Source organism: Colletotrichum abscissum (genome assembly GCF_030869225.1).
Source record: "Colletotrichum abscissum strain IMI 504890 chromosome Unknown Scaffold_32.1, whole genome shotgun sequence".
In the NCBI taxonomy this organism is placed as follows: Eukaryota; Fungi; Ascomycota; class Sordariomycetes; order Glomerellales; family Glomerellaceae; genus Colletotrichum; species Colletotrichum abscissum.
The window spans coordinates 385576-413352 of record NW_026850232.1 but is presented as its reverse complement, the minus strand read 5'-3'; the positions used below and the strand labels follow the sequence as shown (position 1 = coordinate 413352).

Sequence of the window (27777 nt, the reverse complement as noted above, 5' to 3'; positions counted from 1 at the left end):
CTGTTGAGACACACGTCAGCAGGGCAACGCCTTTCAGCTGGCACACAGCTCAACGATCTGGTACTGAACTGCTTACTTTTGTATGGGAAAGAAACAGTGAATGGGCGGAGTCCATGATTGCCTTCGAGATGGAAATAGGTGGCAGAGGAGCTGCTTGCAACAGCCCAGGCTATCTTCCATGTGAACCCTTTTCTGTCGATATTCCAACAGCGACGATGGACACAAGTCGCCTTGTATTGGTCTGCCTGAGATGCATAGAGGTTACCAAGTGTTGTATTGCAGTTGCCATCGTCTGCGTGCATCAAATCATTGAGGGATGCCGTGTTCCAAATGTTCGCAATACGCGATTGAAACCCAAAGCTATTTGACTTCAGTCTCAGGCATCTAAGTCTTTGAAGTTCACATCATGTTCATGCGATGTTGACGATCAGAAGTTAGACAAAAGTAGTTCGTTGCTAGCGTACCTTATTTTCGGGATCCGCTCATCGCCCTTCATTGCGTTCTAGCCCGCGGGACGCTAACTTCGCGGCCACACGAAGCGTCTTCCTTAACCATGGTAGAGCTATCCAAGTAGTGCCCGAACCATCCTTCCTGGAATTGCCTTGTATGAACCCTCCAACGACAAACCACAGACTCATGCACTTCACACGACACAGTTGGCAGACCCCCTCGTCCTGAAAAAAAGTTTTTTCATATCTCGAGTTCTGCCCAATCCTTTTGTCGCAAGCAGAATATCAAGAGTCAGCGTGGGGATTGGCAACTCCCTTGGCTCAAAAGGGCGTAGTCTGGCTTCCATGTCTTAGTATCAAAATGGCAAAGTCAGCTCGACAAGGGTCAGGATGTCGGAATACCGGAAATATCTGGCCAGATAGATTGAGAATGGTAGTGCTAACGATTACGATTCCAGGCTAATTACCCCACAAAATGAAGAAAAACTGCCACAAAATGAGACCGATGTCTCACCCAAGCTTCAACGGCTTTCTGACTCGGGCCAACGACAGGCCACTGACCAGCAAACTGACGCATCCAGGCAAAATTTAGCCCCCATTACCCATTAATACTACAACCTTACAACTCCCTCACAGCGAAACTATCTCTTCTCTTCTACTTCCTTCGATGTTATCTACATCTCTTGAGTGACATTCATCTCGACTAGCAGATGAAGAATCCTTCTATTGCCAAGAGAATGAAGACCAGGAATATCTTGGTAACTGAGAGAGACGAAGCTGCTTGAGATCCAGTCGAAGCTGAGACCTGAACAGGCGTCTGGGATTGCACACTCTGACTCGTCTGCGAAGGGGCGTTTACTGAGGCGTTTCCAGTGATTGTCGACAAAGGACTAGCTGTCTCCAGTGGGGCACTTCCACTCTGAGAAGTCAGCGTGATTGGAATCACGGTTGTGATGGTGGTTGGCGCTACACCGCCGACTTCAGTGGATGCTGTCTCCAGAGGCGATGAACTATGACCGTGAGTTTCGGAGTCCTGAGAGGCAGAGCTGGCAGCATTGGCAGTGAAGCTTCCAGAGTTGCTTGATGCCGACGGCGACGAAGGTGCAGGTTGCTCTCCCATCCTTGACTGTGCGACTCCAGGCGTAGCGGAGGCGGTGGGGAGGATCGCGCTCGGGGTAGAAAGCCCGAGAGTAACGGTGAAGGTTTCTTTGGGCAAGGCGGTCTTATTGCTCCACGGGGAGGCTTCATGAGGCATCTCGGAAATTCCAGGGGCAGACGCCGGGGGAGAGCCGGGAGAGCCGGCAGGGATTGCTGTATGAGGGGCATCTGAGCTTGGAGTCTCGGTGTAGCTGCTGAAGGTAACTGTTTGCACTGGAGAGACAACAGTGACGGTAATAGGCACAGCAGAGCTGACGATCGCGCCACAGCCATCGTCTCTAGGGCCAAGATGAGGGGCCGCAAGGGCAAGCCCGATGAACAGGGACAAGAGTTGCGGCTGCATTGTGATGTGAAGCAAGGAGGGCAATCAAAGAGATGGAGTTTGGGCAAAGGAATGAAGAGCCGATATAAGGTAGATTGTTGAGACTTGGGGACTGATGAATCTGACTGGCCTCAAAATGTGTTTGGATACGACAGTCTATATAGGTTGCCGTACATGATCATTTTTGTTTTCCCTTATCAACAGCCCAACGCGGACAACTTCCTTAGCAATCAGAAATTGTCTGTATCCGGCTCTCGATGGTTCTGCAGCCAACGAGGCCCAGCCGACGATATCTTGTGATGTGTCTTTGCACTTTCACTCCATTCCGACTGCGTAAGATTTGACGGACTGGGAAAGGTCAACATTTGCAATTGACAGCAATCCTGGACTTTTGGAGCGGGGGATGGCCTGAGAGATTCAACTCGAAATTCTCATGTCCATACATAGAACTCGATGCGGATGGGATGAAGTGAATGTTGTGACATCGCGCCAGATGTGAGGTATTATTCTGGAGCTCAAGCGCCGCATGGGGTGTTCTAGACCGTTTTCAAACAGAAATGAGGATCTTCGTCTTGGACCCTGCTCTTCGTAGCTGGACGTCGAATGATTGGTGTTTTGGGTGGTGGAGTGATGTTCAGCCGGGATGATGCCAGGGAGGGCAGAGCAATCCTTGTGTCTCTCAATTTCAGCTTCGATCTTGGCCCACAACATACTCGACCCTCGGCAACGACGGCCGGTACTGAACAACGCACCGCGTTTTTATTAGACATTGGGAAAACATCTTCCCAAGAGGGAAAGTGTAGGATATGACACCAAGGGCTGAGAATAAGACGTCAAGCTGTAGTAGTCAAGATCATGCTGTTTTCATCACCAAAAGCGCGTCTAGACTCAGAGCATGCACGTTCTTGGTCCCTTGTATACGAGAGCGGGGCTTCCGTAGCGCTCGTATGATGTGTAGATATCTGTAAATTCCTATGCTCTAGCCGAGATGCTGTGAATAGGTTACTTGGCTACGGTGGCAGCTGAGTGTCGTTCTCCGCATGCGTTCCAGTTCAATCATGTTCGACTCTACGGCTTCACAAGACGGAATGCAATAGATAAGACATACTGAGTAAGTTCCGTTTTGTATGAGCTGCGCGAGTGCATGATCGCTTTCTTGATATTCACATATAAACTACATGAAGTCTCGAGAAGATTGAGAATAATATCATCACTATCTTCTCCTCTTTTGTATCTTGTCATTCACTTGAATCCCTGCAACTTTAGCAAACGCCTTCTTCACTTCTCTTTTTGAAATGCGCGCCTCAAGGAAAGGAGCGCTTGCCGCCGCCCTGGCTTCGGCTCTGGCCCTGGAGCCTGTGTCGGCTACGTCTAGCTGCCTTGCTCCCACCGAAGACCCTGTGACTGTTCAGGCCTACGTAATGGTCGAGCAGATCCCTGTTCATCTCAGCGCCGATATCTGTTCCAACACAACGTTGAGTGTTGCCGGCACTGTCTTGTCCATCACCAATGCCCCGACTTTCCTTGTGTCGGACTTTGTGGTCACCAGTACCATCACTCACACCTCTACTATGTAAGCCCGTTTCTGACCTTCCCCTATGGCTACTTCCTCGACCATACTGACGCCCGCTTTGTCTCAGAAACTCTTTCTCTATATTCGATGGTCCCTGCGCTACACTTACTGCTCATGGTGGCCCTGATTCTGAGCCTACCACCATTGTCATCCCCCCTAAGGCCGGCGATGAGGTCGGAACAAAGATTATCTGTACTCCCGTGGCCACGGACAATGCTGCCTTCTCCGGCCCCTACACGACTCTTACTGCAGGTCAGTGGTCTGGCCAGGGCACGAAGACTCTGACTTTGGCGCCGGCTGGGGGTGATCCAACAGGCACCGTCATTGTCTTCGCTCCCGAAGCATCTGGGCAGGTCGGAGCCCAGGGTGTCTTCACGGGGCCCTATACCACACTCACCGAGGCCTGGGCAGGAAGCACCGCGACGACTGTCACTCTCCCGCCCCGAGGTACCGATAAGACAGGCACCCAAATTGTTCTAAGCCCTACTGCGGCACCAGCTCTCTTCACCGGGCCTTACACGACGATCACTGGCACTTGGACGGGACTCCAGCCAACAACCCTGTCTTTAGCGCCTGAGGGAAGTGACCCAACTGGAACTGCCATTGTCTTCCTGCCGACATCCGCCGGCTTGAGCTCCTTCACTGGTCCTTACACCACAGTCACCGGAGCCTGGACTGGCGCAATTCCTACAACCGCCTACCTCCCACCTCAGGGAACCGATCAAGTCGGAACTGAAATTGTGTTGACGCCTACCTCCTCCCCAATCGTCACCCCATTCACTGGACCATACACAACCATCTTTGGGCCCTGGACCGGAACAGTTCCGACCACTGCCATCCTCGCGCCTCAAGGGACTGACCAGGTCGGAACTCAAATCGTCTTGACACCCACTTCTATGGCTGGCTCATTCACTGGGCCATACACGACTCTGACTGGCCCCTGGACCGGGACTATTCCTACCACGGTGACCCTAGCTCCGGCTGGAACAGACGCCACCGGAACTCAAATCGTTCTCGTTCCCACAACCGCCGCTACATCCTTCACTGGCCCTTACACAACTCTGACCGGACCATGGACTGGTACTATTCCAACTACAGTTACGCTTGCTCCGTCTGGAACCGATGCCACTGGAACCCAGCTCGTGCTTCTGCCTACCGCCGCTGAGACTACCTTCACGGGCCCTTACACCACTATCAGCGGTCCTTGGACTGGCACTGTCGCCTCCACCCTGTCCATCGCTCCTACTGGCACCGCTACTGTTGGCACCGTCATCATCTTCACTCCGGCTGACCCTACGACTTCTGCAAGTGTCAGTTCCGGGGCTTCAAGCACAACTCCGTCTCCATCGTCGGCTACCTCATCAGATCCAGCCACGAGCTCCAGTGAGACGTCCACTTCTGCGAGCTCGACCGCTGTGATAGAAACCACTACCTCTACGGACACAAGCAGTTCCTCGCAAACTTCTTCAAGCGCTGCTTCTAGCTCCCAAGAGTCATCTACCGCCTCCTCTTCGCCTTCTGAATCGTCAAGCTCAACCTCTACCGACCCTAGCAGTTCCGCCTCGTCTTCAACTACCACATCGACTGAGCCTGCTACATCTTCATCTTCCTCAAGCACAAGTTCTGAGTCTTTGAGCGCAACTCCTTCTTCATCTAGCTCTTCAACCGAGTCGTCCTCGAGCGTGACTTCGTCCTCATCTAGCTCGTCAAGCTCATCGACCGAGTCTTCTTCAAGCTCATCCTCGTCGTCGTCATCTAGCTCGTCCTCTGAGTCTTCATCTAGCACGCTGACAGGGACTCCAACAACCACAACCTCGCAGAGCTCCACAGTTTCCGCATGCGTCGTGACCGCAACGAGCACCTCAGAATACTGCAACGTCGCCCTGCCCGGAGCCTGTGCCTCACTCTCCACCACCAGCGGTCTCGCTCTCGTGCCGGTTGTGGCATCTTGCACTGTGGCTCTTGGTCCATACGCAGCAGGCAACGTTGCAACATGTCTTGCAACCAACGTGGGCCTCACTACTGCCGGCTCGGACATCGCAAGCTGCATTCTCACCGCTCTCGAGGGGCGTTGTATTTCAACCCTGCCGACAGCGTGTACTGATCTAGCGTCGTCCAACGGTCTGGCTCTTGTCGCAGATGTGGCCCAGTGCACTATTGCCCTTGGTCCCTTCGCCGCTGGTAGTGCTGCGACCTGTCTTGCAACGGGAACCATCACAGCATCTACTACGGGCACGAGCATCATTCAGTGTCTCGAAATTGCCTTTGGCCTCCAATCTGGCGTGGTCACAATCACCAACTCCGCCTACTGTCCGACTGCCACTGCAACCCCTACGCCTTCGGTCTGCGCCACGGTCCCTGAGCCTTGCCAGAGTCTCGCCTCTGTCAACGGCATTGCCCTTATTGCGGCAATTCCGGTGTGTACGGCAGCCCTTGGCGCTTACGGTGTTGGAAACGCGGCAACCTGTCTTGCTACTGATGTCATTGGCCCTCTGAGTGTTGGACAGGATATTGTGACCTGCCTGACGACTGCTCTCAGTACGCAGTGCATCTCGACTTTGCCAGAGCCTTGTCTCGCCCTGGCAGGTGATACTGCAGCGGAGCTGGTTGTCGACCTGCCGTTGTGCACAGCTGCCCTTGGTCCATTCGCTGTTGGAGCTGCCCTTACTTGTTTGTCCTCGACCGCTACCAACGGAGACTCGGTTGTCGCATGCCTCAATAACGCTTTGTTCCAGACGTAAGTTCGAATCTGTGGTAATTCGAATGATTGAGGATTGAGTATGGGGTTCCCAAGACTACATGTGGTGTAGTATCAGGCTGGGTGCTTCGAGTCAGGCTTGCAAGAGACTGAGACTTCTTCATCAAGCGTGTATCTCATAGTGAAAAGGGTTGCGAAACGAATGGATGTCAGGCGATTATGCTGTGGCCGCTTTTACTTCTTAGCACAGTTGTTTGTTGTACTTGACTACTTTATTCTAATGATATTCTCTTACAATTTTCCATGGTCTACGAAGTACGGGAAAGATACATGTAGTTATCACTCGGTCTGAATCAGAAAAAGTGCTTCCCCGGAAGCCTGGGTACTACGAAAAATTCCATCGGGGCTGGAAGCTTGCCTCTAGATTAATTTGAGGATCTATTTAGATGGAATCTGTCGTTATCAAGGCTCTTTATTCCGGAGTTGGATATCTTGGATACAATCGCAGTAATCTAGTCTCTTAGAATGACGATAGACTATTCGTCTCGCGACAGACCCGAGGTGCCAATTCCTTCCGCCAAACTGACAATGTTGAAGATGTGCTCATCAAATAGCGATGCTCCACTGAATGCCCTTGCGAAGAGTTCCATCATTGTCATGTCCTCCAAATGCTTGCCACGTGTCCAAGCACATATCGATAGAATGCTCGCTGCTGGTGTTTTGGTCGGCTATAACAGCCTTTCGAGTGACACCTTTGTGCGTCATCGTGATTACTTTGCCGCAGAGCCTGTTGTTCTGCGCTTGACCGTACGGCTCGAAAATGCCGGACGGCATCGCGACTAGTGGGAGGCTGCGGTCGACCGAGTTGGCAAAGTAGGTACTGAGACCACAGGCGCCGTTTCTCCAGAAAATGTTGCGGCAGACAGTTGCGTCCCCGAACATGAAGATAGAGCCTTTCGTGTGAGAGCCTGAGACTGCCTCGCCGGCGACGGCCTGAGACACACCTAGAACAAGAAGACTCGGGAGTAAGGAAGAGAGCATCTTGCAAGAATTGTATATAGGCAGTCGACCGTGACTTTTGAATTCAATATGTATGGCGAAGTCAAAGGTGCTATTGGTGTGGCTGAAAGGACTGATTTGGGAGAAAGCCTGATGGGAAAGAATCATGTAAACTGGGCGTAAGGCTTGATAATAAATAATCTGTCCGTGATACCCGGCTGAAAACATGCCAAGCTGTCACTTCTGCTCTTCGATTCCAGAGCGATGAGTGATACTCTCTTGCACGTTCGGCCACTGTTGATAGAGAACTGGTAATCGTCCACTAACTCTCGATGAACCAAGGCTTAATTTCGGCGTGGCCTACTTCTCGTGTCCCACAACCACTTTGCGTCGCAATCCATAGGATCAAATGCCCGTAAGACCGCTTGCTAGCCATTCGGTATCCCACATGTACCTTCCACTTTTGTCCATGAGGCTGGGGTTACTGACTTTGTCCTTCAAGGTTGGCTCCAAGTCTTTGCGAGTCAGTAGCTCAACTGCCATCTCAAGCCCTCGAATCTTTTGACAGTACCCACTCCCACAACGACTATAGTAATTGTTAGCTACGCCATTGTGCTTGCATGCATCAGCTAGTTGATACGAGTTTGTTGTGATTCGTGAATTGAAAACTGTTGAATGCATAGAAAGATCGGGTGTCAAACTTCCCGAAGCTACCACTTCCGCTACTACGGAAATTGAGGTCTTTCAGACCGTGTGGGATAGTTGACAATCGATGCAGCCCTGGCTGTCTTACATCCGTCCAATCGTTTTCAACCTGTCTTTTACGGCTAGTGAAACAGACTAAGCAAGCACAATCGGCCCGCCCAAGAGCGATCCTTGGTTGTGGAACAAACCTCGAGCAAGTCTCAATTTGGCTGCCTAGACATCCCGGCCGGGAATATGAACAAGATTTCCTCTTCCGTCCAAATTGAACGTTTACCACTTAACCACTTGAAAAGTCATCATTCCGGATCGACAAAGAAGTCAGTGGGTCCTTTGCAAAGGACTGGTTACAACGAACAAGAATTATTTCCTGCATCACTTGGTTCCCACATAATCATTTGAGATCACACATTTCAATGTAAGACTCGGGCGCTCTTCGTCTCGTGGATTTCATGGTCAAAATATTGATCCAAGCCTTACGCGGCGCATAGCTCTGACGAGTGGTCAACTAATCCAGTGTGGGAATAGACAATGGCGTTTGGGAATGCCGGAAGTCTTCTTTTGCCATCATTCTATCAACGTGAAGGATTACGATCTGCAGCCTGTTGTTCCAAGTGAACATTACCCTGGTTTAACTACAAACACGAGGTCTTTTAATAAAACATATTCCAAGCTAGGCTCATCATGGCGTGGTTTACACGACTCAGGGGCTCGGGAACTTGGATCAGAGTGTTTCTCGGCCGAAGGCCATTACAGGAAACATTATTATAAGAACCGAAACATGATCGCTGTTCGATCAAACGATCTGTTCACCAGCTTCAAAGCTTTCTATTCGCAAAAGTCTCGCCAACCTTCTATTACCATCATGTTCCACAATTTCGCCTACGCGTGTGCCTTTGCCACGCTGCTAGCTGTACCTGCGACGGCAAGAGACGTTCCAGCTAACGTTAAGGCCTTTTACGACCAAGTTCGTAGCCGGCAGCAATGCTCCAACGTCCTCAAGACCGGCTTCCATAGCAAGGAGGGCGGCAAAGGAGGTGAGCCGACCGAGAAATGTCCCAAGAGAATAGATTGCCCAGTGACCCTAACACGGACAAATTATCCGCATCACAGATTATGGCTATTGTGGCGACTACTTGAGCAATTACAATGTCATCTACATCCAGGGTTCGGGAGGTCGCCTCGCGAACATGGACATTGATTGCGATGGTGCGGAGACTCATGGAGACGGCCGGTGCGGTTCCTCCACCGACACGCAGCCGCAGACGTCTTTCAAGTCCGAAATCCAAGGTTACAAGGCCGGAATCAATGATCTGAACGCGTATGTTCACCCTTACGTTGTTTTCGGCAACGACGGATCTAAGCCCGGATGGCCTACCTTCGACCCAAAGAAGCATGGCATTGAGCCCCTCAGCGTCATGGCAGTTGTTTGCAACAACAAAGTTGTGAGTCCATCCTCTGTACCTTTCGTTGTTGATTTATCTTTCATTGGCGCAACTTCTAAACCTCGAAACCTGTAGATCTATGGTATCTGGGCCGACACCAACGGTGATGATGGCAGCCAAGCCATGGTCGGTGAAGCCTCGCTTTCTCTTGCTACGGCTTGTTTTGGAACTGGTATGAATGGCAATGCTGGACATGACCAGTCTGATGTACTCTACATTGCGTTCCCGGGCAAGGACGCCGTTCCTGGCGCTCATGGTGCTACCTGGGCCGCCAACACTTACGATGAATTTGAAGACAGCATCTCGGCACTCGGCAATCGCCTCCTCAAAAGGATCCGAGCTTGAGCCTCGAGTTGAACGCTGATGCAATCCTCCAGATAGCCATAGAGATGTGCTGCATGTAAATGCATCACTACAAGACGCAGAGGAGACTCCGTATAAGGTGATGGAAAGGGGTTATTTTTCGTGTACATTAGCATTATTGAATGGTCTTTGCGGCTTCCTTAGTATCCCACTCTCTCAAAAGAATTGATTTATCTCACATTTTTTGTTCGGGTAGCAGCACGTAAACATAAGTATTTGCTCACTACTGGAATTTGTCTGACTGCAATCACTTGCGTGCTTTTGCCATGATCCGCTTCAAGGACATGATTTATATTAATACTTTATGAATCCCAGTCGTGCTCAATTGCGGAAAACGTTCTCCCGCAGATATTCCCCAGTCAGTCTTGGCCGCCAAAAGAAGTGATATTTACAGCCTTCACTTGAGCATCTGTGATTCCTTAGCCAACGTTACTGAACGACATGATGCTGCTATTTTGGCATATGTCCCCTCGAAAGAACCTTGTTAGGTCGAATCTTGCAGCAGCACCAATCGGGGCATAAGAAGGGATGGACGATAGACAGGCGGTTGTGTGCCTTTCCTAAAGTACTCATCTGTTGTGCATGGAAATCATGATTGCTTCTCAGTGAAACATAAGTATAATAGCTTGCTCAGGCAATTAATTGCAGCTCTGGACAGCAGGCATACATGTGATGATGAAGGATTGGTGCACAGTTTCAAAGTAATGTTATTAAGAGGCAGTCTCCAAGAAAAAGCACCAGTGCATCCACCTCCCAAACTGTCAAAAGCCGTTTTCGAAATATAAAGAATTGAAGAATGACGGGAAGAGTTTCCCAATGCAATCCAAAGCGAAGCGATGTTAGATGATGTAGAATCCTGCATGTGGCAAAACGCTCATGCGCTGCTCGAGTTTCCAAGCAATCTCTCATACGGAACCGTCTTTTATCCACAAACACCAGAAGTGGCAATAGTGTTCAAGTCCTTCGGAATGACACCGGCAGCAACGGCGGCTAAGAGAGTTAGTCAAATGTGGGAATCATAAAGCTCGAGAACATTTTGAGACGTATGTGACTTACCTTTGTAGGACCACCGGTAGTCATCGCCAAGCGCGGTCTTCCACGTCCAGAAAACCCAGCCTGCAGTCGATTTCTCGTAAGAGTAAACCTGAGCAGCAAACCACTTCTTGTAGAAGGCTTTCTGCTTGCTTGGGCTCCACCCATCCGTCGATTCAACGTTGTCTGGCACTGCGATACTCCACTCGCCAACTATGGTAGGCCCAGCGGCATCTGAGTTGCGGTTATCTTTGCAAGAAGTTGAGATATAGCTCTGATGCGAGACAGAAACGCTCGTCGACCACTTTAAATAACGGTGATCATCGAATGCGGTGAAATAGGTGTCGCTCAAGAACTCGACCGGATTCCCGGAGCCCCAGTTTGTGTTCATCATCTGTATGTGGACGTAATTGTTGCGAGCCACATTGAGGTCTTTCTCGACCTGGCGAATTCCCTGTCCCAGTATTATCAGCCCCTGCAACATTAACACCACTGTAGGCGAAGCGTAGCATGATGTACCGTGTAAGCGTCCTTGTAGAAGACGGACCGCATCGATTGCACCTTGCGATCCCAGGCGACGGGCTCATTTAGAACCTCAATCATACCGACGTTGCGGAACTCGTTGTGATCGTGGACAAGCTTTCTGAGGAACTTCAGGAATTTGACACCGCGATTATATTGGTAGTCGTTGTAGAAGCCCGGGGTAGTAGCGTACTATTGTCATATTCCGAATTAGAACGAATCTCTTCCTCGACGCTAGCAAATCAGTAATTGTGATATCCTACCTGGCCGGTGAACGGATTTTGCCGCTCTTGTGCACCTGGGGCGCCGTGGTGGCTGGATGACTGTCAGCTTAAGAACAGCGATACCTAAAGATAACATAATGGTTGGACGTACCCCAAGATGATATAGAAACCACGGTCACTAGCCCAGCCGCAGAGCCGGATCAAGTAAGTCACAGCACCCTGTGCAAGTCAGACATTATTTCCTCTGATCCCGCTCTCATAAGGATGGCGAAGGGGGCCTTACCTTCGGGAAATGCTCCGACTTATCGACGAGAGACTCGTCAAGCCAATACCCTAGTGGGATGCGAATAGTGTTGATACCGTAAGTCAACATCTCGTCCAGATCGGCCGCGGTGAGCCAGGTGTCCCAATGTTTCTGAAAGGCAGCGTCAGATTTCGCCTGACCAAGCTTCGAAACGCAGTCGAATTCGGACTTGTAAGAACCACAGCCCATCTTGTTCCATTCGCCTGAGTCAATCCACGGCTCATAGACGAAGACTGAGCCTAAGTTGACTCCTCTAATCTTCCCAGAACTGTTCCACCAGCGTGGAGTGATACCACTCTTATTGGAGGATGTCCCATTTCCTTCAAACAGACTGTGCCCATCGGTGTCGACGAGCTTGGTGGAGCCATCATTTGGCAACCACGCATAGGTAGCCGGCAGTGCGCATGCAAGCACCAGAAGAGAAAAACAGACCATGATGGGATAGTTTGAATGTCAAGTGAGGGTAGAATGTGGTTGGAGATGAAGGACAGTAGAGCAAGGTGGTGCGGTTCACAAAGAAGAGCGGGTGGCAGATGCGATGTTTTAAGCTAACATCCCAAGATACTTAGAAACTTCCGCGAGGGGCAGCAGGGTAACCTTGACTCGTACACAGGAATGAAGAACTGCGCTCTTCCAACGCAGGATTGAATCCCAGCATCGGACGTCATGGTCTGAAAAGGCATCATAATCAACGCCCCTTTCAAATTTCTTTTCGGGAACTCCTCGTCGATCGTGTTGCAACTTTAGTTGTAACAATACAACTAAAGTAAGATGCGCATTCTCTCCACCTTGATGCAAACCCCCAGAGCGGCTCTGGGCATCTTGACCATACCCCTGAATGAACGGCAACTGAATACAATCATCCGAGGCCGCCATGCCCCTTCAATTCCGTTTGAATCCTAATGTGCATTGATGGATAACTGCCTCCTCTAATAGATGTCTTTCATATGCTTCTGGTTTACTGTCGCGGTGACGCATCATTCTGAATGCGGCTTGTACCCCGGCTCATCGCTGGATGTGGGATGAATGTCATCGCGCTATCTCGACTATTGGACCCTGAAGTTGAAACAAAGATATGCACAGACAAAAGGAGGAGAGACACACAACATGCCGTTCCTTCGATGGCTTGAGATAGGTAGTTCAAAACAAAAGTCCCTGCTCCAAGTAAGCGCGGGCGGCTATCACAAACAACTGGTGATCAGACAGCATACTCCATAGAGACCAATAGTCGCAATTATCAAGTGGATTTAGAACAGATTATCAAATAACATGGTCATATGCAGCGATGATCTATCGGGCCGAAAGAGGTGGTTCCTTACATGTGATGGTATTTAGGCACCGAGATTTCCAAAGGGGTGATGCCATTGTCGAAAGGGGGGGCGTTGGGAAGCAGTTGCTAATCTTGCGGAACTAATGATGATGAAAAGGGTATAGTAATCACCGCATACCGGCTGCCTAAGATGCATCGAACTATATTCCCGTCTTAGCCCGCACTCAAGTCTCCCAATACCTATTTAAGGTACTTCATTGCCCTTTAACGTAAACAATTTCGGGTAGATTGTTTTCCGAGGGAATGAATTGAATTATGACGGTAATTGGGCCTATCGTAGGATGAGATATCAAAGATTCAGGTTCCGGGGCAACTTATCGTGTCCTGAGTCGTTCTCGGCACACAACTAATAACCCGGTACCCTAAGCATTCAACAGTTTATAACTCGGTCTTTAACGTAAATTTTGAGAGGGTGAACAACGTACTCTTGATGCCGCGCATTTGGGTGAGCCTAGGAAGATTCTTGAACGTTGATTCCATGTAATGTCCTGCTATGCTCATGGATAAGATACTGAGTAGACACATCAATGATGGAGCCCCCTTTCGGCATGATCCATCTTTTATAAACTTCCAGTTGTTGTTTTGACTTGCTTCGCTTTGACATTTAGGCGTTACTCCATGTACACATCCTTTGATCTGTGTGGAGGTCCTGGATCCTGGGACCATCGGGTAGCAAGAGATCTTCTTTTATTCGACGCTTATCGAGCTTGATCCTGATACCATGAAATACTGTGGCTTGATTGTGTGACCTAGAGTCAGCTTTTAAATCCAATTGTATGTTGAGGAGATGCTTAAGATTTGCGAGAGAAAGATGTGTGTGCACCGGCGGCCATCTGGGGGACCGCTTTCTGATCTAACTTCGGATGAAGCCTGTGGATCGATGATGCGATCAGTATTGAGACCCGAAAAGTAGTGGTAATTGATGCTTACTTTCTCCAAATCTAAAGTGTGCCCTCACACTACGCTAAGCCTTGCGACGGATTATATAATAATAGGCACTACGGGCGTGGTTCTGTGGCCCGCTTCTCCGACCGTGACGAGGCTTACTGCCCAGAGGTTCTGGCGTAAACTAGGCACGAGATTAGGGTTATTTATCCGCAGCGGCCCTAAACTGACCGCAGCTGACAAAACACCTGCGTATACCTAGTAGCAGCCATCGGAGAAGTGCGCCATTAGATCTGCCAATCCCGTTGCCTTTCCATGGTCATCTAGTGCCTATATCTGTCGAGGTAAATTCATTCTCTGGCAAAGTTTTCATGTGCCGTCGCTGGCTACCCCCATACACTCGCTGGAAATAATTAATGAGTGAAGTTATTTCATGAACACGTCAGTGACTTTGTTGCTAAGGCACTCATGATCCAAGGTAGACTGAGAAAACCGTTGGATGCAGAAAGAAAGCCATCAGGACGAAAGCATTGAGGGGACGTTATCCGTACATTGCGCTGCGATTGCCCGATTTCTCAAGTTTTTATGAGGCTCAAGAATCCTCGCCGTCTTGCACACACACACCGCCCATTCCCCGGGTCCGAAAATGGTCCTCATGACGCGTGGGCCTGGGCTGGATTTTAGCCTAGACTCACTAGGTTCATGCAGACGCCAAGTACCAAGGGCCATTGTACTTGCGCAATGCCTGTCTGCCGGCGCATTTCATAACCGTGGCGCTTCTTGGGGGTTGCATTCCGCCGCACTGGCTGGGTATTGAGGCGCTCTTGGCAGAAGCCAAGACTAATTGGCAGCCAAATACAATTGCTTGGATGTTCTACCAAGGCTCTAAGGAACTCTTGTTTTTCATTCAAGGCTCGTCGAGGCAAACCCAACTTCAGGGACACTTGTTCAGGGACATCGCAGACCTATTCCTCTAGGAAAGTCTTCAATTTTGCCTTTTCGATTGAACGTATCGTCAATAATGGGGAGCACGCACCACCGACTGGCGGAGGAACAATACACCACGGACAAGTTCAAATATCCACTCCGGACGAATCCCGCCCGGCGGCCTAGCGAAACACCGCGGGCGGCGTTGACTCGCGCCTTCGCTTTCGCGCTCCCCCCACTTTCATGGTCCGATAAATGCGGCGTTTCTCGGAGGTGGGTAGCGGAAGCAAGCAAGGTGATGGGCCCCAAAGAATTGCATCTAAGTAGGTAAAGTACGGTCTCGGTATGCATCCCGAGTCTATAAACCGTCGGGCAGGCTGACTGATACACCCTCTTTCAAAACTGAATCAAGCATTCTGCGCGATGGGTGTCCGAAAAGAGTGGCGATACTCTGCCGAAGTCCTGGATCTCTGTATGCTTGCATGATGCAAGAGGCTCTCGGGTCTTCGGCCCTTTCGCTCGCCTTGCCTTCGACCTCGACGTTTCGTCCTTTATGATATCTCTGTGCAGCGACGAGAAATGGAAGGTGTCTCTGGGGGCGTGTTATCTTTGTGTTGATATGTCTGACGATGAGTGCATGCCAAGAGATGTCGCCAAGATCTCAAAAGCTGAGACCAAGGGACCAAACGACTCGGGACCACCCAGTTCCCACGTCAACTGAGTACTATAGTCCATCTGAATGGAATCATCAGTGTTTGCGTTTCTGGGGTTTTGCGGAGATGAACAAAGCTTGGCAAAAACGTTTTAGCCAATGTATTGGCATTATCAACGAGACTTGAGGTGATGAATATGCTTTGAAAGTCGTAACCCGCGCATTCTATTCGCAACCACGCGGAGAGCCCCCAAGGTCCAACAAGGCAGGAGCTCGGAAGGCTCCGACAATCCACTTCGCAATCTACGAACATACTGATGAATACCGTCGTTCCAAGTGGTTGAGATGCCTCAATGAGAAAGCCTTCGACTCGTCAGATATATCCGGGGGAAGTGGACTAGGGGTTGATGTAAACGGCTAGAGTGGACGAGTTGTCCAGGGTGCATCCTTCCCCCCCCCCAAAGAACTGTCGACATGGCCCCACGTCTCCGCACCCTCCTCTCCTCTCCACGGGGGACACGGAAGGCATTGGATACCTCCGCACTCTCCCACACACGGCTCCATCATGGAGTTATCTAAGCGCCTCGTGGGGCCATAGATCTGTGTTGAGGCTAAAAGGCGACTCGTTTCTCCTTACTCTCATGAGAAAACACCGAGAGAAGAGGGACACCACGCATCTTGTTTCCTTTCTTCTTCTTGTCTAACGCTTTTCCATTCTATCCGTTCGTAACGGCGTGTGTGTGCGTATTCTTTGCGGAAACGCTGCAGGAATCATGGGTTCCAAGAAGTACTTTGGCCTCACGGGCAATGCTCTCAACAATCTGAGAATTGCTCTCATCATCGCGCCCAGCTTCATTCTTTACGGGTACAACATTGGCGTCGTCGGTGGCCTGCTGACGGAAGAAGACTGGGTCAAAACGTTCCCCGAGATCGACACTGTCAACACAACCGGAGCCCAGAAATCGGCAAACTCGACACTCCAAGGCTTCATCGTCGCCACCTTCACTATTGGCGCAACAATCGGCTCATTATCTTGCTCCTGGACCGGCGATATCTACGGCCGCCGCAACATTATCTTTGTCTCCGCCATCATGACGCTTATTGGCGAAATTCTCATGGCAGCTGCTTTTGGCCTCCCTCAATTCGTCGTTGGCCGTGTTCTGACCGGTCTCGGCATCGGGCAGCTTAGCTCCATCGTCCCAGTCTGGCAGTCCGAGACGTCTGCTGCTGCCAACCGCGGCCGACAAGTGGTCATATCTGGCGTGTTCATGTGCGTGGGCTACATGCTCGAATCCTGGATCGATCTCGGCTTTTTCCAATTCCACTCTGGTCCCATTACTTGGCGCCCACCTCTGGCCATCGCCGTGTTCTTCTCCATCGTTTTAATGGCCGCAATTTACTTCTTCCCGGAATCACCCAGATGGCTCGTCATGAAAGGAAGGTCAGAGCAAGCTCGCGCCGTGATTTCCGTATTGAAATCGCTTCCGGCAGATTCTATGGAGGTTCAGGCTGAGCTTTCCGGAATCGAGTATTCCCTCGAAGAAACAAAGGGCACACAGGTCTCCTTGAAAGATGTCCTCAAGATGGGCGAAGACAAGCTTTTGTATCGCTTCTGCCTGTGCATGTCGCTTCAATTCTTCCAACAGATGGCGTATGTTGTCCCCCTTCTAATAGCTTCTCATTGATAACAAGATCACCAACTCTGCGTTCAACAGTGGTTCCAACCTCGTCAGCGTATATGCACCAATCCTTTTCCAACAAGGCCTCGGTCTCTCTAGCCAGTACTCTCGCATTCTCAGCGGCGGAACCCTGACGTGGAAATTCTTCGCCTCTTTCATCGCTTTCTTCACGATCGACCGGTTCGGGCGACGCGCTGCATTCATCGTCAGTGGCGCAGGAATGTCTCTTTGTATGATCGCACTCGCTATCGCAACATCATTCGGGACCGGCAACTACCCAGCTCAGATTGCGGCTGCTTTCTTCATCTTTTTGTACAACACGTGGATCCCAATCGGCCTCATGGGAGCGAATTACCTCTACTGCACAGAGGTTGCGCCACTGCGTCTGCGTATGGCGATGAGTTCCATTTCGACAGCGAACCACTGGCTGTTCAACTTCCTCGTCATCATGGTTACGCCGGTTGCTCTCAACACCATTGGATGGCGCTACTATATCGTCTACGCCGTGATTGCGGCCGCTATGCCGGTGACAGTGTACTTCTTCTTCCCTGAGACGACGGGACGGAATCTCGAGGAGATTGATCTCCTGTTCCGTGAGTCGCCTTCGTGGATGGCTACAGTGAAGTATGCCAAAACACGACCGATTGCCATGCCGCAGGAGTTCAACTCCGAAAAGGGCGAGAAGGCAGACCACTTGGAGGGAGCTTGAAGTTGCGTTAACTGTACATATATATCATTGTCATTAGATTGGCTGTTAGAAGGCTACACTTTCAGTGGTGTTAGCGAGGGTCATTCATGATCTCCCTCACGGATCCATGTCAATGGCCTGGGGTACGTGGCAGAGCCAATATCAATACAAACTTTCCCCATTGTCTCCTTCACTTCTGGAACTGCATCAAGACCTACGCTCCCAACCTTCATCCGCGTGTCGTTTCGGAGCACCTCCTCTATCCCGTAGACTAATAGTAGACAGCATTGGCAGATGTGCCTGTAGTCTCTCTCATTCTGCATGTTTGATCCTTTTCGATAGACCCGTGCAAGCGAAAGAAGAATGCTCTGATCAACGGGGAAGTTATTATTATTCTGACAAGGACGAACACCTTTTACCATCCCGCAGCCGGTGGGATAGGGTGGTACTCTCTGGGCCAGAGTACGCCTGTGGATACTTTTGCAATTTTGGATCAATCGATGACCAATAACCATACCAACGCTGGCAATGATATAATCTGATTTTCTCGTGGCAAATGGCGCAAACTACGAAATCATTCGGTAAAAGTTCTCTGCACTTGCGAAGTCGTGTCTTTTCTATAACAACGTTTCATCCGCATTGCGCCCATTTCAGAACAACCTGCCAGATTTCATCGGTAATGGCTCAATCTACCAACCCTTGAATGTCACTTGATCCGTCAAAATACCCTAAAGACCAAGTGGCAACTGGCTTCTTTCAATTTTCAATTCGATTAAGACGAAATTCGTACCGGATTAGTTAAAAAGCTGTTCTAAGAACCACATATGTGTCGGATATCTGGTCGCCGAACAGATATTTTTCCTCAATGCGACTTCCTATAAGGAATTCCGCAAGGACTCACTTCAGAACGAGGCAACATCAATTAAAATATCCAGATACTCCATTCATTCAAAGCGGTGGCCTGCAAAGATACTGATTTTTGCTGTATTTGGCGAGATGGCTTATTTACGACAAGCTCTCGGATGACTTCAAGAAAAGTGACCTGTATGAGCCTCAAAATCGAGATCGAAAACTGAGAACTCCGATAAAGAGGACTCCAACACATTTAGAATGGTCTCTTATGGATGGGCTAGACGAAGGCGCATCTTCAGAGCGCGGTTGGACTCATTTTGCAGGTGACATCATTTGCCGACAAGGTATTATTGACGGCTTGCCCAGTCATTAATCTCAGAGGGGACTATCGACGAGGGGTTATGCAGCCCAGATCTGAGATCCCAGATGTCGCGTTGGGCCAAGATTCTTAGCAGTCCAGCCAAGACTCTTGGCTTGGCTTGGCCTCAACTTGGCTTCACTTGGCTGCACTCAGCTCCAGTGCATACGTCGATCCACCCTTCAAGGGCCCGAACCTAGATCCAACATCATATTCAAGATTGCCTGGATATTCAACTTCAAGCTTGGCCTTGTGACCGTCAGAGAAGCTCGAGAACGACGCGCTGGAGGTAACTAGAGGTCAGGATAGAGGTGAATCTGTCTTTGGGCATAACCTCGGCGCGAGATCGGGGCGGATGACCCCTAAAATGGCAAGGTGACGGGTCGTTAGTGGTATCCGCTTCATTTCCCATCCGGTTTTCGCTCCTGTCCCCTCAACTCTTTTGCTGATGCTAGACTCATGGAACAACCTTGCCATTCTCGAGTATTGAGTTGCCATTTTCATGGCCAAAGGTCCTTTCTGGCGGAATATCCGTCATCGCCATCGGCGAAGACCGTCACCAGTCGCCGCGAGTCCGATTGCCGAGGCTCATGATTAGACGAGTCGTAGAAGTTCGTCTCATCCTTCAGGCGATGATATTCCCGTCCGCCCACCCGCCCGCTACGCAACTTCCATAATTGATCCATGGTACAGTCAAGGTGGCAACTTACGCGCATACGCGCATCTTTTGGCGAGGAACTCGCTGATAACGTATAAGCGGACATGGCCGCAATGTCCACACAAGGCCCTCCTGCGATATGAACTGATGCGACAATACTCATTGTTTTCCAATGGATTGCCAGGCCATACCCTGCTCATTACCTAAGGACCTCCCCTTTTCGCACCAAATACCACAACAGCCTTCCTAACTTGCTTAGTCTTGGGTGTGGGACAGCCGCCCATGCGTCTGAATTGCCGGTTTCCCCGGCCTCTCTTGCGGCGCTGCATCGGGCCCATCCGCTTCCCCTTGTTGCCCACATACCGAGATCACCAGACTATCCCGATGTTATCTGCTGTTTAACGGGCTCCTTTTCATTTGCTCAACGGCTTTCTGCCAGCTTGTAATATGCACGCTACCCACCCTCTGCCTTCCGCACCTCCTCGACATGGATCGAGTTCCCGAAGCTTTTCTTGAATAGACTCAAACTACCCCGACATGTCCTAGTTATGCTTGATTTAGCTCCATTTAGCTCCTGCCAGATCCAGACTAGCCAGGTTCATCGTGAACCGCCCACATTTACGACCGGCGGAGACGTGTACTTTCAGACTTGCCATTGTAATCTCACCTTCTTGACGAAGGAATTGCTCCGTTCGGGCTTATCAGAGCCCTGTTAATGTTGGCCATGCAACCGTTCAATCATGATATTGACCGACAGAACGAAAACAAATCGAGTATTTATATAGCCCAAGTATCCGCAAACGATGATCATAATGCTTCTCTTCACTCCCATCCTCAGTCATCCATCATCCCTCAGGTCTCTAGGTCAAAATGGTTGCCAAGGCTCTCTCCGTCGCCCTTCTCGCTGGTGCCGCTTCGGCCACTTGCCCTCTCTCTATTGAGATCAGCAATGCCGAGAACCACACCGTCAACGTCGCCGTTACCAACACCGGCAGCGAGTCCGTCTCCGTCTTCAAGGGCAACACCGTCTTCAGCGACCATGCCACCCAGGATCTCCTGGTGACCGATGCCGGTATGTAGATGCACGCTATTACATCATTGGGGATAGCATCTAACAAGAACCAGAGGGCACTGCTCTTCCTTTCGAGGGTATCTTCGTCAACTACAAGCGCACTGGCCTCGATGCCAAGCTCTTCCAGAAGATCGCTGCCGGCGAGACCATCACCGTCCCCGTCAACGCCGCCAAGAGCTACAAGCTCGACGGCATTGCCGACGCCAAGGTCACTGCCATCCAGGGCTTCCGCTACGCCGTTGGCGACAGCATCCCCTCCGCCTTCAAGGACTTGGCTTCCTGCGCCGATGTCACCTCCGGTGAGGTCGAGGTTACTGTCGACCAGACCACCGCTGCTGCGTAAGTCCTATTCCAACATTTGGTGCGAATAGCGATCCTCTTACTAACCTGACATCTGCAGGGACCACATCTCCCGCAAGCGTGAGGAGCCCTTCAACTCCCGCATCCAGAAGCGTGCCATCACCTACTCGTCCTGCACCACCGCGCAGACGACTTCCCTGAAGACCTCCGTCACCGACGCCATCTCCATGGCCAAGGCCGCCTCCACCGCTGCAGGCACCTCGTCCTACTACTACACCACCTGGTTCAAGTCGACCTCGGTCGCCTCCAAGGTCCAGACCATCTACAACGACGTCGCCGGCGTGCAGACCACCTCCCCCAAGATCTCCTGCACCGACACCTACAGCGACTGCACCGACGGCAGCGCCCTCCTCTACACCGTCCCCTCGGACAACGTCATCGTCCCCTGCCCCAACAACGGCTTCTGGGGCTTCCCCGAGCTCGCCTCCCAGTGCTCCGGAGACGACTACGACCGCGCCGGCAGCATGCTGCACGAGATGACCCATCTCTACGGCACCACCGACTGGGCTTACGGCCCCACCGCCGCCCAGGCCCTGTCTGCCACCAAGGCTGCTGCCAACGCCGACACCTACGAGATGTACGCTGAGAGCGTCCGCCTCGGTGGCTGCACCACCGGCTAAGCGTGTTCGTCTCTATGACCTACATGCATAGTTTGGTCTGGGCGCTGTTCCCTTTTGGGGATGAGAGCCCTTCCTTCTTTCAATGTCTATAATTCAGTTGACGGTCCGGGTAGAGTGGGAACTACTGCGGGATATTTATATGCCTAGGGGGAGCTTAGTCGCGGAATGGCTTGATGTGAGCTGAGTGCTAGAAGTAGCCTATGAAGTAACGGTTGAACTCCTGAGATCTTTTTACTATTGCAAGTGATTACTTGACTGTGATACATGTACTCGAAGAAGAAGTCTTTTTAATCAGCTTGTAGACGTAGGCGTATGAAACTCCGAATGTCCCCAGAAACCATGGTTTCTCAATAGATAGTCCGAACTAGCATGTTCTTGTAGTTGTAGTTCCAATCTCCTTCTTGCCTGAATCCAATTGCGCCCTTTCCCATTGCAAAGTGTTTCTCCTCACAGTCTCCAGAACTCATAGGTTACCAGATCGGCTTTTCTCAATCGGTTTCATTCAGCGCAATATCCAGAACGTCTCACTTGTAATAGTAGAACATTCAGTCGCGAAATCGGCTCATCCATCTTGCATTGGAGGTCTCCTCCTCCAGCAACCCACCCTTCCATGCCACTTCCATGGCGTCAATCGTGTTCGCTCTGACCTCAGACGTGCAGTATTAAACACTCATGAAGCTTTTTGTATGGACAACGGCGAGATTGGCAGTTATCAATTGAGCGTGCGGTGGTGAAGTCGCGTTAGCCGCAGAGTTCGCAGAGACTAGTTTGGTTATTTGCACATCTTGCCGAACCCTTACTTGACCATTGAGCTTATAAGCTTTCTCTTTGTTCAGATAAATTCATGTAAATATTTGACATTGAATTCGGAACAGACGATCTTATAGGAGCTTTGGTTGATTGTCGTTGCAATTTTCCCAAAGCCGAACTCTGAACAATTAATAGGGCTTTCCCGCCGAATGTTTGCTAGAAATAGACATGATCTACAGGGTTCAGTCTTGTTTTTGTGTCAAAAAAGCTTAGTAAATTGCAGACCCATCTGGTCGCCAGCATCGCCGTGAACCCGATCTCGTATTTCTTCCTGATCGCCCTGGCATCAATGTGCCGGTTTTATCAATGCACTGCGGACGACACTAGAAGTTCGAGAAATGCTTGTGAGATTGTACCATAACGTCTTCCAGGCAGACCAAAGCCTCCATGTCACGAGGAGGAATGCTATCAATTTGAACCACGGACAAAGTTCCTAAGCCCCATTATCAAGAGAAAAGCTCGGTATACGTCGCCGGCAATAACATAAGATTTTCGAGTCTTCCAATTGTCAAACAGATGAATGCTCTCTTCGGTTATGACGGTGACAGCTGTTGCATGGGCTAAGCTCTCAAAGACCTAGAGCCAACAGACCTGGTTTGGACGACATCTCAGAACAGTCTTTCGTTGGCATATACTCTACGTATATGTTCCTTCCATTTTCTGAGACGGAGCTCTCTCGATGCTTTCTGGACTGTCATCTTGAATGTGAGCGACGCAGAATCGCAAGGAAGAGAAACACGCTTCGTTTTCGCGACTCAAACGCATTCGGCTTTAGAAGGAATTAACAACTGTTCAGTGGGTCCAATCAGATGTGATCGCCTCCACCGGGAAATACCACAGGCCTCGTCATTTTCCGATGTGCTGCCAAGACTAATAACGAAGAGTGGTCGGATGGTTTCACAGCCGGACTGGGAACGTAGCTATTCCCAATTTCCCCTGAAAGAGGAAACTCCCCCAATTCCGGTGGCTGACTCAGCTCAGACTGCGCAAAGAAAACGAGTAGAAAGAGAAAAAGCGGCTCTCAGGGGTAAAGCGGGGTGGACAAAAGCGCCCTTGCATGTGGGAAACGGCACTTCCGGGGCCCCGGGAGACCGTTGGCGGGCGGCGTCGCGCCGGCCGACTAGGCGTTTATTGTGCGTGTAAGGCTAGTAACGGCTGCTCATGATTTGATCTACGAAAGACGAACCAGAACGCAAGTGTTCAAGATCAAGTTGAACGATTCGACTGCTGTCAGCTTGTCACCTCTCATGATCTGTTGGCTGTTCCTGTTCGCCCGATCGGAGGGCCAACCGCCGGTCGGCACCCCCAGGCCGCCGCCATGTAACGCTGGCTGCAATGCACGGCACCAACCAACGTCCAAGACGCACGAAATGCTTTTAGCTAGAGTTTCAGAATGTTCGACCTCGGCAGCCCGCTCAACCACTCGCTCTACACTCTGTACGGCTAGTTGGGCAGACTGGTATGGTGTTACAGTGGTACACTAAGAAAAACAAAGTTTTTGCCCTGAGGAACTGCTCTCCGCCAAGGTGGAAACGAAACCGTGGGGGGAGGAGGAGGAGGATGAGAAGGACTCTGGAGGGTGGCACGGGTGGGCAATGGGAGGCCTTTCACAACTGCGCTGTTCCTTGAAAGGGATTTGGCAGCTTCGCGAAAGATAGTTCGCGAACAAGCGATTGCGAAAGACCGAAAGAGAGAGAAAAGAAAGAATGCCTTACTCCGATCGCCACAGTTCCCTCAGACCAACCGGCCAACCAACACGCCATAGATGAACCAACGCGTCCCGTCCAGTCAGCTCCCCAGGGTTCCGTCACATAGTAAAGTTCATCCCCATCGACCAATCCCCAGCAATTCCACGAGAGCACGGCATCTTTTGTGAGGCATAACTCTGTAGACGGGCTTGTCATCCGCGCCATCGTGGCCGCTCACTGCGCCATGCTCCCCCTCTCCCGCAAAAGCCAAGACTCCCAAGAGCCCAAGTTGGGAAAAACCCAATATGGCAGTCATTCGCCCAGTCCGATCTCCCGTTGCTTGAATGCAGCTGCAGCGCAGCAAGACGTAAGTGCCCAGCTCCGTCCCGGGCGGCCCGGCGCAAGAGGCATCCTTGGATTCAAATGGAACCCAGGAAAACCTTCCATTGTTGTTGGCCCGCCCTTCTAAGAATAGGGGGCTCGTGCTGGGTGCATGTTCGCAACTCTCGCGTACCGACAGGGCTGCCGCCGCAGCAGACGCGCAGAATTTGGGAACCCGTCTTTGCCGCTCGGGGCTCAGGGGTATATCTGACTGCATGGAGCACAAATGCACCTCGTAAGCCTATCAAAGAGAACATGCCGATATCTTTCCATACCTAGACATGCTGCAGCCTCGAGCATCAAAGAAACCTGAACAACTCATAGGGAGAAAAGTTGAACATCAGACCAAACCTTTGGGTTCGCGGCACCTGGGTGATCCCTGCCGGCAGAGGTCGTCAGCCCCCCTGCTCCGAGTCATTCGCGCGCCTGTTTGCCGTTGACGTTGGTCCCAGCGGCCCCAGAAAAGCAATTAGTTTGCTTCGTCAACATGGGGCTATGGTGAACTCTATTGTAGTGCTCCGTAGGGGGGGGCTCCTCAACTCCGTAAGGTGGTCGTGAACAGTGTTGGCCGCGAGGGGGTCGTACGACGTCGAAGTTATTTAAGCAAACCAAGCCGTCACCCCAATCCCCGAGTGCTGTTGGCTTGCTAGCTTAGCCTCGAGCTGAACATCTTTTCCAACTTTACTACATTCTTTTGCATCTAGTTCGTTTCTACTATCCACAACAGCATCATGTCATTCGCTCAACTCTCGCTCGCAGCCATGTTGGCCGTGGGCGCTTCCGCCGCGCCTTACTCTGCGCGCAACGTCAACACCTCTGGCGTTGTCGCATCCACCTATTTCGCGGGTTACCACGCGAACCGCGGATTCCCCGTCTCCGACATGCCGTGGGACAAGTACACCGACGCAAAGTACGCCTTCGCTGAGACCGCCGCCGACGGCAGCCTCAACCTCACAAAGTCGGCTCCCGACCAGCTTCCCGCCTTTGTCGCGGCCGCCAAGGAGCACGTATGTTACCCGTAGATCAACTTTACTATCCAACACAGTATCTAACTACTCTCCGCAGAACGTCAAGGCCCTCGTCTCCATCGGAGGCTGGACCGGCAGCCGCTATTTCAGCACCGCCTTCGGCAGCGCGGAGAACAGAACCGCCTTCGTGAAGACCTGCCTCGACTTTGTCGAAAAGTACAACCTCGACGGCCTCGATTTTGACTGGGAGTACCCCAACCGCCAGGGCCTCGGCTGCAACACAATCGCAAAGGACGACACCGCAAACTTTGCTTCCTTCCTCACCGAGCTCCGCCAGAAGCAGACCAAGCAGCTCTACCTCACCGCCGCCACCAGCCTGAACCCCTGGAACAACGCCCTCGACGTCGCCAGCACCAACGGCACCCTCTCCTCTTTCGCCAGCTCCCTCGATTACCTCATGGTCATGGGCTACGACATCTACGGCGCCTGGGCTGCTACCGGAGGCCCTAACGCACCCCTTGCCATGACTTGCGACGCCCGCAACAACCAGGGCGGTATCAAGGAGGGTGTTGAGAAGTGGATCGGCGCCGGTATCCCCGCCAACAAGCTTGTTCTCGCCGTCGGTGCCTACGGTCACGGATTCTCCGTCAACTCTACCAGCGCCTTTGCCTCCCCTGGTGTCTTGAACGCCTACCCCGTCCAGAACAGCACCAACCGATTCCAGGGCAGCAGCTGGGACGACGACCCATCAATCGACGAGTGCGGCGCCGCCTCGCCTCCTAGTGGAACCTACACCTTCTGGAGCATGATCAAGGAGGGCAAGTTCCTCGACGAGACGGGCAAGCCTCGCGACAGCATTGCTACCGGATACGACAACTGCAGTCAGACTGTAAGCTTTGTCCCTTTCACTGATACCCATCACCCTTGCACAGTAACTAACGGCTGAACAGCCTTTCCTCTACAACGAGACTGCTCAAGTCTGGGTTTCCTACGACAACGTTCAGTCCTTGACCGCCAAGGGCAACTACGTCACATCCAACAAGCTGGCTGGCTTCGCCATGTGGGAGGCTGGTGGTGACTACAACAACATTCTCATCAACGCTATCCGCTCTGCGGTCGGCTTGTGAGATACTTGTTGCAGTCAAGCGTGCATTGGTTAGATAAAAGGTCTCAGCGACAAGTTGTAATAACATCATTTATGGAGTACATACCATTTCCTTCTCATACCCTGTCACGCTAGTGTCAATATACTCAGTATCACAACCTTGAGTTGATCTAACGAGTCTTTCAATCAGTCTCGAGTGCTGCCTTCATTAGTCTTGAATCCTAAAACTGTATCGATCTCCGTCAAGACAAGTTTGTGGTGGCGGCTGTCGGTGATGCTGTGTGATGCTTCATCATATCAATCGGATGTCCTTGAACTTGGGACATGTGATAGAAAGACATCACCGACTATAACCGCCCAACTACTGCCTCCTCTACCTCTCCCAAGAGGGCTTACTCATCGTGTACACTGATAGGAGAACTTTCCAAGTGATGCCTTATGTCTCTTGTCGACCTGCAGAACGTAATGGAACAAAGAGCGAATATCAAGAAATTACGAAATGTCTCATCTCCATTGTGTATGCTGTTCAGTAGGCTGATGTATTTCGAGGCAACAGCCTGAGGCTGTGAGGGAGACATGTAAGGCGCGCTTCTCACGAGCTCGTACTGATCTCAACTTCATCCTGGAAAGAGGAAGCCTTTTCAGGAAGACTCCTCCTGCCTTTAACCACTTCATGCGTACCTGCCTAAATTCGGTTCGAGTCGAGAACGTCGCTCGCCTCAGCGGAGCCAATATTAAACCGCCTCACTTTTTTCTACTGAGCAACAATTCCCAACACCTTCGCCACTCACATCACTCTCACAATCTCACAAATATCTTGCAGCTCATCTTCCTTCGCCATCCACTCAAGATACCACAACTATTCGGGTCCAAGAATCCTCCTTCCGAGTTCTTCGACACCACGTATCTGATACTTACCTTACTTTGACAACTCACATCTACCTCTCGCAGTA

The 27777-nt window shown here is 51.1% G+C and overlaps 9 protein-coding genes across 9 annotated transcripts; 6 read left to right on the top strand and 3 right to left on the bottom strand.

The window, feature by feature from the left end:
• Nucleotides 1–1152: 1152 nt before the first annotated feature.
• Nucleotides 1153–1950, bottom strand: CABS01_11663 (uncharacterized protein; the record flags this gene model as incomplete). Its single annotated transcript, XM_060545017.1, has 1 exon — nucleotides 1153–1950. The coding sequence occupies one exon, from the start codon at nucleotides 1948–1950 to the stop codon at nucleotides 1153–1155; it is 798 nt and encodes a 265-aa protein (XP_060397432.1).
• A 1274-nt stretch (nucleotides 1951–3224) lies between these two features.
• On the top strand, nucleotides 3225–6243 carry CABS01_11662 (uncharacterized protein; the record flags this gene model as incomplete). The annotated part of the gene is made up of 2 exons (XM_060545016.1): nucleotides 3225–3502; nucleotides 3570–6243. The coding sequence occupies 2 exons, from the start codon at nucleotides 3225–3227 to the stop codon at nucleotides 6241–6243; spliced, it is 2952 nt and encodes a 983-aa protein (XP_060397431.1).
• A 563-nt stretch (nucleotides 6244–6806) lies between these two features.
• On the bottom strand, nucleotides 6807–7241 carry CABS01_11661 (uncharacterized protein; the record flags this gene model as incomplete). The annotated part of the gene is made up of 1 exon (XM_060545015.1): nucleotides 6807–7241. One exon carries the CDS (start codon nucleotides 7239–7241, stop codon nucleotides 6807–6809), a length of 435 nt encoding a protein of 144 aa, XP_060397430.1.
• Nucleotides 7242–8766: 1525 nt separating this feature from the next.
• Nucleotides 8767–9691, top strand: CABS01_11660 (fungal chitosanase; the record flags this gene model as incomplete). Its single annotated transcript, XM_060545014.1, has 3 exons — nucleotides 8767–8938; nucleotides 9015–9346; nucleotides 9422–9691. 3 exons carry the CDS (start codon nucleotides 8767–8769, stop codon nucleotides 9689–9691), a joined length of 774 nt encoding a protein of 257 aa, XP_060397429.1.
• A 940-nt stretch (nucleotides 9692–10631) lies between these two features.
• On the bottom strand, nucleotides 10632–12226 carry CABS01_11659 (endo-beta-1,6-glucanase; the record flags this gene model as incomplete). The annotated part of the gene is made up of 6 exons (XM_060545013.1): nucleotides 10632–10699; nucleotides 10766–11195; nucleotides 11261–11455; nucleotides 11527–11578; nucleotides 11639–11706; nucleotides 11771–12226. 6 exons carry the CDS (start codon nucleotides 12224–12226, stop codon nucleotides 10632–10634), a joined length of 1269 nt encoding a protein of 422 aa, XP_060397428.1.
• Nucleotides 12227–16358: 4132 nt separating this feature from the next.
• Nucleotides 16359–17973, top strand: CABS01_11658 (uncharacterized protein; the record flags this gene model as incomplete). Its single annotated transcript, XM_060545012.1, has 2 exons — nucleotides 16359–17236; nucleotides 17301–17973. 2 exons carry the CDS (start codon nucleotides 16359–16361, stop codon nucleotides 17971–17973), a joined length of 1551 nt encoding a protein of 516 aa, XP_060397427.1.
• A 2717-nt stretch (nucleotides 17974–20690) lies between these two features.
• On the top strand, nucleotides 20691–21872 carry CABS01_11657 (deuterolysin metalloprotease; the record flags this gene model as incomplete). Its single annotated transcript, XM_060545011.1, has 3 exons — nucleotides 20691–20892; nucleotides 20946–21231; nucleotides 21293–21872. The coding sequence occupies 3 exons, from the start codon at nucleotides 20691–20693 to the stop codon at nucleotides 21870–21872; spliced, it is 1068 nt and encodes a 355-aa protein (XP_060397426.1).
• A 2057-nt stretch (nucleotides 21873–23929) lies between these two features.
• On the top strand, nucleotides 23930–24166 carry CABS01_11656 (uncharacterized protein; the record flags this gene model as incomplete). The annotated part of the gene is made up of 1 exon (XM_060545010.1): nucleotides 23930–24166. One exon carries the CDS (start codon nucleotides 23930–23932, stop codon nucleotides 24164–24166), a length of 237 nt encoding a protein of 78 aa, XP_060397425.1.
• Nucleotides 24167–25482: 1316 nt separating this feature from the next.
• CABS01_11655 (glycosyl hydrolase family 18) lies at nucleotides 25483–26846 on the top strand (the record flags this gene model as incomplete). Its single annotated transcript, XM_060545009.1, has 3 exons — nucleotides 25483–25758; nucleotides 25817–26608; nucleotides 26670–26846. 3 exons carry the CDS (start codon nucleotides 25483–25485, stop codon nucleotides 26844–26846), a joined length of 1245 nt encoding a protein of 414 aa, XP_060397424.1.
• Between the last annotated feature and the right edge of the window lie 931 nt (nucleotides 26847–27777).